This window comes from Parastagonospora nodorum, assembly GCF_000146915.1.
Source record: "Parastagonospora nodorum SN15 chromosome Unknown scaffold_15, whole genome shotgun sequence".
Lineage (NCBI taxonomy): Eukaryota > Fungi > Ascomycota > Dothideomycetes > Pleosporales > Phaeosphaeriaceae > Parastagonospora > Parastagonospora nodorum.
In genome coordinates this window covers 386,522-398,562 of record NW_001884563.1, presented here as the reverse complement: position 1 = coordinate 398,562, position 12,041 = coordinate 386,522, and the positions used below count along the sequence as shown (strand labels likewise).

The 12,041-nt window shown below is 49.1% G+C and overlaps 6 protein-coding genes across 6 annotated transcripts; 3 read left to right on the top strand and 3 right to left on the bottom strand.

The window, feature by feature from the left end:
- Positions 1–1,908: 1,908 nt before the first annotated feature.
- On the top strand, positions 1,909–2,576 carry SNOG_09618 (hypothetical protein; the record flags this gene model as incomplete). The annotated part of the gene is made up of 3 exons (XM_001799855.1): positions 1,909–2,199; positions 2,230–2,430; positions 2,526–2,576. 3 exons carry the CDS (start codon positions 1,909–1,911, stop codon positions 2,574–2,576), a joined length of 543 nt encoding a protein of 180 aa, XP_001799907.1.
- A 513-nt stretch (positions 2,577–3,089) lies between these two features.
- On the bottom strand, positions 3,090–4,594 carry SNOG_09617 (hypothetical protein; the record flags this gene model as incomplete). The annotated part of the gene is made up of 2 exons (XM_001799854.1): positions 3,090–4,228; positions 4,276–4,594. The coding sequence occupies 2 exons, from the start codon at positions 4,592–4,594 to the stop codon at positions 3,090–3,092; spliced, it is 1,458 nt and encodes a 485-aa protein (XP_001799906.1).
- Positions 4,595–5,353: 759 nt separating this feature from the next.
- SNOG_09616 (hypothetical protein) lies at positions 5,354–6,355 on the bottom strand (the record flags this gene model as incomplete). The annotated part of the gene is made up of 2 exons (XM_001799853.1): positions 5,354–6,210; positions 6,292–6,355. The coding sequence occupies 2 exons, from the start codon at positions 6,353–6,355 to the stop codon at positions 5,354–5,356; spliced, it is 921 nt and encodes a 306-aa protein (XP_001799905.1).
- A 620-nt stretch (positions 6,356–6,975) lies between these two features.
- SNOG_09615 (hypothetical protein) lies at positions 6,976–7,413 on the top strand (the record flags this gene model as incomplete). The annotated part of the gene is made up of 1 exon (XM_001799852.1): positions 6,976–7,413. The coding sequence occupies one exon, from the start codon at positions 6,976–6,978 to the stop codon at positions 7,411–7,413; it is 438 nt and encodes a 145-aa protein (XP_001799904.1).
- Positions 7,414–7,547: 134 nt separating this feature from the next.
- On the top strand, positions 7,548–8,721 carry SNOG_09614 (hypothetical protein; the record flags this gene model as incomplete). Its single annotated transcript, XM_001799851.1, has 3 exons — positions 7,548–7,730; positions 7,788–7,903; positions 7,965–8,721. 3 exons carry the CDS (start codon positions 7,548–7,550, stop codon positions 8,719–8,721), a joined length of 1,056 nt encoding a protein of 351 aa, XP_001799903.1.
- A 497-nt stretch (positions 8,722–9,218) lies between these two features.
- On the bottom strand, positions 9,219–11,585 carry SNOG_09613 (hypothetical protein; the record flags this gene model as incomplete). Its single annotated transcript, XM_001799850.1, has 1 exon — positions 9,219–11,585. The coding sequence occupies one exon, from the start codon at positions 11,583–11,585 to the stop codon at positions 9,219–9,221; it is 2,367 nt and encodes a 788-aa protein (XP_001799902.1).
- Between the last annotated feature and the right edge of the window lie 456 nt (positions 11,586–12,041).

Here is a 12,041-nt window from a genome sequence, read left to right as displayed (position 1 = left end):
GGGTGTTCCTTCTTCTCGTTGGAGGTATCGGTATCGGTCTCTTATTTCCCGGAATGAATTTGAGTATACAGGCTAGCGTCCCAAGCAAAGATATTGCCGTTGCAGCAGGTCTTTTCACATTCTTCCGAGCAGCAGGTCAAAGTGTGGGTGTGGCTGTGTAAGTTCACTCTTGTGTTTCTTCTCTCGGAATATTGTTTTTATCGCCGATGTTTGCTTATATGAAAATCCTGGCTAACTACAAATAGGGGAGAGGCCATTTTTCAGAATCGTCTAACTAAGATTCTTTCGCCATATCCCGAATTGCAATTGACATCTTTGGATGCAATTTCAATCATCAGAGAGATATCATCGCTCCCGCCAGATCGATCAAACATTCTGAAGCATGCTTATGCGGACGCAATCAAAGTCATCTGGGCTACAATGTGTGGACTCTCAGGTGTAGCTATGATTGCCACTCTTTTCGTCAAGGAATACACACTCGATCAGACGCTTTCCGGTGAGCAGGTATTTGTGGACTCTGCCAAAGCTAAGAACGTCGGTGCAATCGAAAAGCCATCAGATGACGAGGCTGAGAAGGCAGTAACTGGCTCCAACGTCGGAGACACGAGATTTTCGCAGTAGAAGCTGAGTTCCGGATGCATTTCGTCAGCTTCTATCACCTTTCAGGTCTATAATATATGTAGACTCACGAGAAATTTGCTCTCGCCAGGTTATTTATCCAATCACATGCAGGTATTCTTTCTATCTGGCTTTTCTTCACTTGACCTTCCGATACGTTGGAAATCGAATGAATGTAAATTATGCCAGCGCAGCTTCTCTTGAACCGACATCCTTGAATCGGAACAATACACACTGAAATGCTTTGTCAACTTTTCCGGGCGGCTCAAAATCCCCCGGAAAAGCGAAAGCGCCCGACTGCATGATGGGGCTGTGGGGACAAATATCACCGAGGGACGCGGAACTGAGCCCAGGCCTGTTGGATCAGCTCCACTATCCGCTGCTGTAAATGCATGGACTTTACGAGACGCAGCGGAGTAATCATGCATGAGTTTAACGAGGTGCATATGAGCGACACCAGGCGCCTGCGTGATCACTGAACTCCTTCTTGTAGCAAGAAGAGCTGAAAAGGTAGCTTGTACGTATTTGAAAGCTTTTGTAGACTCAAGTAAGGTACAATATTTAGTAGCTACGTATGCATACAAGCTCCTTCAAAAAATTGTTATGATAATGCTCCTAAATACAATCTGCTAATACAGTATAGATGCAGAGCGGATACAAACTTTACCGCTGCCTAGCAGCGATTATGTATGCACATTGAGCAGCGTGTAGCGAGAGCCGCAACCTGCGTCCGCTTAAAACTTCCTGCGAATACAGCACCGCGTGTGTCTATACCATCCCGGATGCAGATTAATGTGCGTCTCATATTGACGCACCGGGAAGACCCTGGTTAGTCTAGTTGTCTCTCTGTCAGGCTCGGAGTGCCGAATCATCCTAAGCGAATGATTAGATTCGGACTGCCGATTAGCAGCACGATGTCAAATTTGGTATGTTTGATCCATTTTTTTTTTCATTACTGCATTCTCTTATCATATCACTATTCTATTTTGGTTGTTGCTTGTATGCGACATCGTCCGTCAGCCCCTCTGTCTCCTGTCAGGCTAACTGCTTAGCGCTGACGTCAAGAGCTACGACACGTACCTCTCCCCGCATATATATATTGGCTGAGCAGAGAAACCGATACAGTCTTAGCGATTTGTCTCTTGCCACATGCAACTCTTTCATAACCCTATGCTCTGATTTGATCATTATTCTTGACATCTCCCGCACCCTCACGTGCCATACACTCGGAGCTCTTTTCTCATTAACCTAATATCACTTCTCTGCCGAAAATTTGGATCCTATTACAATATGGAACTCTTCAGTTACAGCGCGGGTCCTATCTTTGGCCTCATCGCCTTTGTGGTAGCACTAGCTTCCATAGCTACGTATCAAAAGTTTGGGGGACGTCTTTCCGCTCAAGATGTTATCGGTACATGGCATCTGCTGAGTCTTCATTTTTGCCTCAACGAGGACGCCACAGAAATTATCGGGGAGCCAGCTGGCCCTAATCCGCTGGGAAGAATCACATTCACGCGCGAAGGCTACATGAGCGCCCTTATCACCGATCCACGAATAGCACATCCCATTGACAAACCCTGGGTAAGTGCAGAGAAAGATGTTCAATTGAAGATAGCGATGGCGCTCTCGGCCTACTGTGGGAAATACAAGGTCTCCGAAAAGAATGGAGAGCTGCAAATAGCGACACAGGTCGAGATTTCGCTGGACCCAAATTGGATTGGGAGTAAACAAGTCAGAAATGTGAGATTGGGGGAGGTGAAAGACGGGAAACAGACATTGGTGATCACGCCCACCGAGTCGTTTACATTAGCCGTAAGTTTAGCTCATTTCTTTATGATTCCTGTCGATCTAGTATTCCAACAAACCCCCCCTATGCCACGAAAAGGAAACAACTGATTTTAATTTAGAACGGAATCTCAGGATGGGCTGTCCTCACATGGGTGAAGATGGATCTTTGAAACGACTGCAAGCCGAGGAAGACAACGAGGCAACGTGGTGGCATTTCCAATGTACTTCGTATAATGGATCTAATCAATTGTAAATTGTATTTTTAAGACTTGGGTTCATAAAGAAATGGTGCTGCAGTTGAGAACAGAAAATGGAAAAGACATCAGCCGTAAATCCGTACCAAACGCATTAGCTATATAGTCAACTTCGCGCCGCGTTACTGTCACACTTCTATTCGAGTTCGTGATAAATCGTTGTAGTGCTTAGTCTTTGCGTCGCTTAGATAGGACTATGTCTAGATCATCTTCACGGACCTAACGAACTTTAGTATTATTAATAGTACTGGCGAATCTCACCCTTATTAATCCAAATATTGTGGTCCTGTGAGCATGCAGCACATAATCTTGGCAGAAATGCTGATGGTCTGGCAAACGCTTACTAGAACTCCTTATCTTTCATTGTTTTTCTCATGAGTTCTGTAGCTATAATTCTGACATTTACGTTTCGAATGAATCTAATTGCGTCTAGGAAAACATGGTATCTGGACTCAAATGTTTCTGCGTCAGAATATCACGGATGTTGTGGATGGATCCCATCAATCCCTTCTCACTCTCCTGAACAGCACTTAGCATGGATACAACAATGTGATCCATGGAATGAGTCCCCTTAGGTGTCATCGTCCCGCGGCCGAGGTCCTGAGAAGGATCGCCAGTGGTCCCTGGAGTCAAGAGGCGGGCAGCGTGTCCTATATGGGCTATGACAGAATCAACCAGCTCAATGATGAGCATGACTTCTAAATTAGGGTTAGACCTTAATGAGAAGGGGCCCACCACTATCGTCGGAAGTTGAGAACGGAGCAATAGAGGACTTGCCGCTTGGGGTCCCTCGTTGGTGACCACTGATCGAATGCGTGCGAACAGAAGTTTGTAGATGCCGATGAGCCGCACGTAGCAAGACATGAAGAGCAAAATTGTAAAAGGATCCTCACTGATGACGTTAGGAATGCTCATCCTCTTGTTTGAGACTGAAATATCCAAATGCTGAATTGAAGTCCCAAGCGCGATGTCCTGGGACATGTTGCGAAAAGCTCCGTCGCCGAATTTTGATATATCGCTTCGAGCGGAAGGATCTTCGGGCGATTGAAGTCTATCCAGAAGCTCGATAAGGTCCTTGGTGAGCGCCAAGGCATCGTCGAGGCAGACCGGGCCGTTCATCGGTGACTTCCCGCTCTCCGTTGATAGTGAGCATGATCTCGAGCGTTCGGGCGTTGTGTGCTCTGAGGAGCTCGAGTTCACGGAATGATCATGGCTGGATATCCTGCTGTTGAGTCTTGCTAATTCCTCCACCCAAATTTTCTTGCAGAAGCCGTCTGAAATGTTTCTGGAAACCGTTGGGAGGGCTTCTGCCAGAGGCATTTCTAGACTAGTCGAAGGCAGTTCCTGTTGAGATACCAGAAATTGCGCATACCCCAATGGGTCGAAAACAGAGTCGCCAGGGTCCACGGGGCTTGGTGGAGTTGTGTAGTCATCGCTTCTATATGCCAACTCACTTGGGCCCACAGGAATATTAGAAGCTACCCTGGCCGTGAGCGTGTTTGTAGCTACTAAGTCTGTAAACCATTGCGACGAGGGGATCATTGACAAGTATGAATTTGCGTTGCTCACTAGAAACCATTAGTGAAAGGGGCTTCCGAAAGGATAGCTGTCTTACTGTCTGGTCCCTCGCTCGTCTCCCCCGTCGTTTCTTCTGTACAAATGCCACCCCACATATCATCTGAGAAGTTGGACAGCTCCGCAGTAGACCGGACTGGTTCATTCTCATCATTCCCACTGACGCTGTGACGCGAATGTTGAGGCCTTTGTTCGGAAGAGTTGTTGCCTTTGCGCGTGCGTAGAGGTGACCGTGGAACACACTTGGTACTGGCCTTTATGCATCGGATACACTCCGTCTGTGTCTCCGGCCGGCAACTCAGCTTCTGAGCATGGCATCTCTGGCAGGCGCGACGATTGTAGTAACCAATGTTATTCATCCCGAATGATCGAAGAAATGCACAATCTAGGACTTCGTCATTGCAAATAGGTCCCCGGGAAATTGAGGAACTGTTTCGAGTAGCTACATCCAAGTCCAGTTTGTGAGTATATACTTCCCGATGGTCGATTGTGGCTTTATCCAAAAGTAAGCTTGTATCTCCTAACTCCACAACGCAATAAGACAACCGAGCTGCATATTCTAGAGCATGCAACGGTCTCGGACTTCAGATTTCGTCGGAACAACTAGCAGCAAGTGTGCACAATACTGGTAATGCGGTACCGTATACTTCACACCATTGGCGTATTCTACAAACCAACGGATGTGTCCCAACCCAAAACTAGGGTTGGAGGCTGAATCCCAACTATGACGACGTCCAATGTCAGCTTACCGCACTCGAATATCTTCGTTTGATGCTCACGCCGGCACAGGTACATACATCAAGACGCCGAATATGCAGCATTTCCTCATGAGAGTATTACCGGCACAAGTGCATCCTACAAGGCGCCCCATGTGGGGTGAAACTAAGCATTGGCAAGATGCATAAAAGCCAGCCCGCACCCTGTAGAAAAGATAAGCGGCGCTTGGTAGTATCAGCACTTTCCTGGCGTAATCTTACTTACAGAAACTCACAGAATGTGGCGTACCTAGATAACATACAACCTGCAGCTAGCAACCGAGCCAGCCAACCAAGATCAAGGCTGTGGAAAACAGTATCGTAATGGCATGAACGAGATTCAACATGCGCTCATCAATTCGTTTACAGTCTAGCTTGCTTTCCCCAAACCGCCAGCTCCTGTTCGGTCCACGCCCACAGCTTCTCAGCCAGCTTCAAATCCTCAGTAGGCGGCGATCCATTGCCACCAACACCAACGGGCTCGTAGTACTGGCCGCTCTCTGCATCAGCGCTCGTAGCTCCCCATAGCTGGTTCAAAACGCCCTGCTTGATGTCTACCGCCGAGAAGTAAGACACCACGGGCATGAGTATCCACGCCAGCATGGAACCCTGTCGCATAGTCGTGCTGAGATTGGTGTTCACCATGCCCGGATGTATAGCCACTGATTTGATGGTCGGATAACGCTTCGCAAGCTGTTTAACGTGCAGAATATTCGCAAGCTTCGATACTCCGTACTTGGTCAAGATTGAGAACTCGGGGTCAGCAGAACGCAGCCTTGAAAAGTCGATTCCGCCTTCGGGAGCTCGAGTGTGTGAGTGTGATGTAAGGGCCACGATACGGACATCTGAGCCGGGTTGTTGCTGCTCGGCAGTTTTGAGGAGGAGTGGCAGGAGCAATTTCGTGAGGAGCGCGTGACCCATGTGGTTCGTGCCAAACTGTATCTCATAGCCGTCGACCGTGGTTGCGGGCGGGACAGCCATGATGCCCGCATTATTCATCAGGACATCGAGACGAGAAGTTGTCGCGAGAACTTTACTTGCGGCCTCCTTGACGGATGACAAAGAGGCAAGATCCATTTGAATGGGCGTCAGTTGCGCTCCTGGCACGGATTTGACGATCTCGGCGATTGCGGCGCGCGCGTTTTCCTCGCTGCGCGAGCCGATCAGGATCCGACCAGGATTGTGTTCGGCGAGTATCAGAGCTGCTTCTTTGCCCAAGCCTGCATTTCCTACATTTCGATATGGCATCAGCACCTACTTATCGAGTCGAGCCAAAAATCCAAGTAGTAAGGACAACTCACCTCCGGTTATGAAGATTACTTTACCAGAGAGATCTGGTACGTCTTCTGGACTGAAAGACGACATGATGTTCGATAGTTCAGAGTGTAGAATATGAACAGCTTAGAGCTGCTTGAAAATGCCGTGTGTTATACCACTGCTTCCTTTGTTCAAAGCCGGACGAACCGGAGATAACCATCCAGATTGCTTCCACGACCAGGACAGGCTGCTTGACAGGAGCCAGAAATGAATATACTCGAATAGGTAAGTGCTTCAGCCTGTGCGTACTGTACAGAAAGTCGTGAAACCTTGCACGAAGGTCTCACAACAAGGTTTCGGGACTGTTTAGTGGGGTGACGGGTAATATGGGCTTCGTGTATCCACTGGATTCGTGTGGAAGAGTCTTTTTGTTTTGGGCCTGGCCAGTAAGCCACATTCCTTATCCATGTACTCCTTTGCATTGCTGCAGTGAGCCGGCGTGAAGATCGCCCGACGACCCTGATCAGGAAAGTGGATCTTGAAGCACACTAGCTTTATCCGGCCAAACGCAAAAGATGCCGCGCCTCCCACGCGAGCTGAAGCAACGAGATTCTGTCCGGGGCCAAGACAAAGAAAGCAATTCATTCCTCTCGTGACTGCAGTGTTCCGTACAGACATAACCTGTCCATACAATCGGCTTTGTCATCTTACCCTTCGGCATCGCAGACATGCCATCAGAAACGTTGACGCTCTCGGCTGACACTGATCGAGGCCGACTCCATGAGGCCAGAGCCAATCTCAAGATTCAGCCCGTAATCATGATCTTTGATAGCAGGCCGCGAAATACACGCCAGAAGCATGCCAAAAAGTCTAGGAAGTCGTCCACGGCATCCGGAAAGACGTTTGCTTTTGTCAACATCTCTCGCCCGGGCAAAGTGGACGAGGAATCCCGCAGGCTGGTGAAGACTCATGTGATGCAGGATGTACTCCGTCAAAAGTCAGGTGACTGCTCCAAGTTGGAAGTCATGTCACCCACAAGCTCGGATCTCTTGCAACACTCGCCCCGGTCCATGGAAAGTTCGCCTCAAGCTCCGCCATCCTATCTCCTTATTTTCCCATTCCAAACAGAGCCCTATATGCTCAAACTGGTCCATGACTGTGCGTAGAAGTCTCTTTCATCCTTTCCAGATGCGTATCCATAGCTACGAGCAAAGCTAAATACATGTTCAACTGAATAGATGCGGGCGCCATGCTTCCCACGGAAAGTAAAGTCATTGACTCGGCATGGTTTCCGCTAATAATGACTGATGCCGCACTTTTCCATGCCCTCTTGTGCACCTCGGCGCTCTTCGGGTTGCACGATATAGCAGTCCAGAGGAAGCACATGCTAGAATCTATAAGATTGATTAACGGCCGTTTATCGGGAGATGGGGCTACCTCAGACGCTACGATCACTGCCATATTGTTCATGGCAAAAGCTGAGGTAAGTTATGCAGTAAAGGAGAGCGTGAAGCTGTTGAAGTTAACGATGGGTTCGCAGTACTTTCAAGGAAACCACGGCGTTTGGAGTGTGCACATGGATGGCGTAAAGAGGATCGTCGAACTCAGGGGTGGCATGGAGACATTGTCACAACTCATACAACAAAAGATTTACAGGTCAGTGACAATTTCCCCCAACCTACCCATGGCTTCCTCATTAATATTGAGAACTTTGTAGTACGGATATACTAGGCTGCATGGAAATTGGTGCTATCCCTCACTTCCCTGCTGTCAGCCTCCCGAAGCCCTTATGTCCACCCTACCATTGCGATTTACCGCCAGCTATAGTCTCCCTCGCAGAGATCTACACACTTGACCCCGACTTCTTAGCTCTCCTGTCCGAAATCACAACGCACGCCGCCTATTCGTCAGCCACGCATGATACCCTCAACCTCCAATATCGCCTCTTATCACTGTATTCCACGCGCCAGTATCAGCACCTCTTACCCGACCCCAACTTCTTCACCGGAACGTTTTACGGTCAAGGACAGGAAGCACAGTCTGATATCGTACAAGAAATACTCCTCATCGGTGCCATGCTCTTCCTCTCCCTCCCACACATGCGTACACTCCCGCCCATCCGTCCCATCGACTACAGCTACCTCCTCAGTCGCTTAAATTCCTTCCTCAGCCCATCCTTCAACAACCACACGCTGCTTCTGCACCGGGAATTTCTGCTCTGGCTTTCTTTTCTGGGAGAAGTGTTCTCTTCATCCTCAATTGCGCTCTCCATTTATGCACGCGGATGTTCCCCATTCGGCATACAGATGAGAGCGTTCTCGGACATGTTGGGGATAATATCCTGGGAAGAAATGAACATGGCACTGGGCATGATGTGGGCTATTCAGCCGAGACACGAGAAGCCATATCGGTGTCTGTGGGAAGAGGCCGTGATTGACCAAGAGTATGCTACGAGGTCTTCGATAGTCATGTAGATACATCCGTTTATTAACAGCACTACTATGCTTGACGCTTGTACCATAGTCTTCCATCATCATCGCCAGTGAAGAGAACATTTGTTACTTGCAAGATACTAACATGGTATGCTGCATTGACATTAGAGTCAGTGATTGCGTTTATAGTGTTGTGGTTAGTGGACTATGCGAGACCAAAATACCTAGGTAGATTCAATTTGAAAGACTAATGCTGGAGAGCCTCCAACTGCAGTTTTGAGGTACAGCGTCCACAGCAAGATCAGACGTTTTACACGTGAGGGACTGAGAGATATTAGGCCAAGTACCTTTTTGTTGTTTGTTGTTTTCTAGGACGAGCATAGTCATGGAATTCTCCGTGTGGAGAACTACTCAGACACAAGCAAACGGGGCATCATAGAAAGTCGATGAAAGTGGTTGCACCTGGGAGACATCTTCGTCTCCAGTGGCCGATATATTCGTATAGCTCTAAAGCGCTCTTATCCAGCAATTTACATGTATCATTCCCCATCTTCTCTCTTCCTCACGAACATCGAACCTACCCACCCATAAGCGCGATGGAGCCTCGCACCAACGCCTCTTGCCTGATCATGAGAGAACTTGGGGCTCGGATGAGGCTCATGAAACGCAATACCGCGAGTCAAGTTCAGGTGGGCAGCAGGGTTGAACTGCCACTGTGAGCCGTGCATGTGCTCAGCTGAAAATCCCACACTTGCCATCGCGCCCTTGAAGTCGCTCCACTTCACATCTCCAGCAGGATTTTCGTTTGTTTCAGGATTGTAGAAGATGCGACTGAACACCTGGAGTCCCTTCTTGTTCACAGGAAGCGTCACTTGCGGCTCTGGCGAAGGATCGCGTCTAGGATCGACCAGTCCTCCATCTGGGCCGCCCTCTGGACGTATTTTTGCCTTGGTTTTGGTTATGATGTTAGACTTGTTGAAGATACCCGTGATCTCCTTTGAAGCGTCATGGAAGATCCGTGATAGCGGTTCAGACTTGAGCAGAAGGTCGGGAGGCGCAGACTTGGAACCTTTTCCCTGTCTATCAGCAGCCCACTCTTCATGACGTTTGCTCCAGGGTTGGGTCCTTAACATATCGCCGCCATTGTCGAGTAGACGCTGAAGGGCCTTTTGAGGGTGGCCATCAGCCCACTTTTCCAAGTCCGCATCGATGCTGATCCAGAAAGCGTCCAACTTGGCCTCTGCTCGGCATAATTTCTCGACCACTATCTTCTTATTCCTCCCGCTACTGATAGGGTAATCAAACTTATTGTCAGATGGATCACCTAACTTCGATGAAGAAATGAAGTCCGCCCCCTTCACGTTCTTGAAGATGGATGTCCAGGCCTTGAAGGGACCATATACTTTCGATAAATAGTTGGGGTCATTCTTCGTATACATGGACGCAACGTGGAGCTGCTTCTCGTACCATAGTTGAAGCTCGAAAGCAAGGGAGCAACCTGCGAGCACGGACAGCTTTGCTAGAGCCGAGCGAAGATAAGGACTGATCCATGTCCAGCCACTCGGAAATTTCCTCAGGAATGTTTCGAGCAAGTCAAGTCGGAAGCGGAGGCCACGATAAGGGTCCAATGCACCTTCTTTATGGCCCTGAATCAGATCATGGAGCAGGTTTGCTACATGGAGTCTTACGGTATCTTCGGCCAGCGAAGGCTCAGGAGCGACTGTGTTCTGGCCTAACAGAATGCGTCGCCTGTGATGGACACGAAACTCTGGGCTGGCTTGATAGTGCTCAATAGCAAGCATGATCAGGTTTGTTGTGTCATCGAGAAGGATAGAGAAGGACATGATGGTTTCGGACAGTGCGTCGGGCTCGAAGGAGCTTATGTTGAGGCCCTCCAGATGTGCCTTCATGAGATCCTCGATGACCTGCAAGTGAACACCTAGCTGATCCCAGAACATCAATACGTAGTGGGATTGGGCAACCAGCACATGCAAAGTCGACGATACAAGACTATCGGTTCCAATCACCGGATGCCGCTTACCATATTTGTCGAGCAGCTGACGAGGATCATGCTCGACCACATCGTTGAAGATTTGCACAAAACGGGATGGATCTTCGCGAAGCTGCCAGAGATCAAGCTCTGCGAGGGAGGTTTGAGTAGAGATGAGGTGACGGACTCTAGGAAGACTGTCGACGAATGCGGGGCGAGGCCGGAGGGGTGCTTTGGCTACGAGATCTTCATGATCGGTGTCTAGGCGAAGCTCAAAGAGTGGCAAATCCGGAGATTCCACATCGCTGTCTGGTGGAGATAGATTTCTCAAATCGAGCTTAGGCAGCACCAGCTCGAAGTCGATCGCCTCGTCGACTGTAGAGAAGTAAGCCATGTCTCCATAGGTATCACGCCTAGAGAGACACAGCTTTGTTGACTGGCGGATGTCCGCCTTCGGGTACCCCACAGGAATGAAAACCAGCTCCCTCATAGCAAATGTAGCAGGGCTCTGACGGGCGCGGGCTATGAACAATGTCGGCAACGCGGATTTGGCTTCCAGGTCTTCTTGGTTCAGATATGGCAACGTGTGCTCTGCGGTTGGGATGCCTTTGGGCTTGATGTATGGAGTATATGTATCGGTAAAGCACTCAGGACGGTGAATCTTTGGTATGTTGGTGCGCGCAGCGACCAGGATGCCCCGACGATCCTTCAGCGTCATCTTGGACCACTCATATTGAATCTTGTCACCATAGATCGACTCGATGGCACGGATGTTATCCCATTTCTTGTAAATGTCGACGCCTAGCTTAGGACCCTTCTGCTTGATGTGATTCACAATGTGCGTCGGAATTGGCTCCCGCGAACCAAGATCGAAGATGTATTGGATCGCTGGGTCATCCGTCATATCGATGGTCATAATGGAAGGTGGCTGGAGTGGCGAGGAGGCAAGTGATTGCTTGCTGCTCGACCGGAACAACGGAAGGCGAGGGCTGTCGCCGGACTATTCTTGTGTTAGATCCGAAAATGCAGGTGAACTATGCAGATAGAAACCTACATGTATGACTTCCGAAAGAAGTTGAAGTACCGAGCACTTGGTTGACAAGTCGATATCAGGGGTGGAGAAAACCAACCACCAGAACCCCCGGGGCGCAGATTTTATGCCCGCAAGACTTGCAGCATGCGGGAAAAGCGGATCCAATCACGAAGAAAGCCGCAAAACTGCGGGTACGTTATCGCAGTCTTTCGAGTCTTCCCTCCTAGCAAGCGGTGTGGGGTGCGGGAAAGAGTGGCAGCGGAGTGCCGCGACTTACTGGGCAATGGAAAGTAGACATCATAAATATATATAGGGAGCCGATAGTGGGAGATCTGAGAG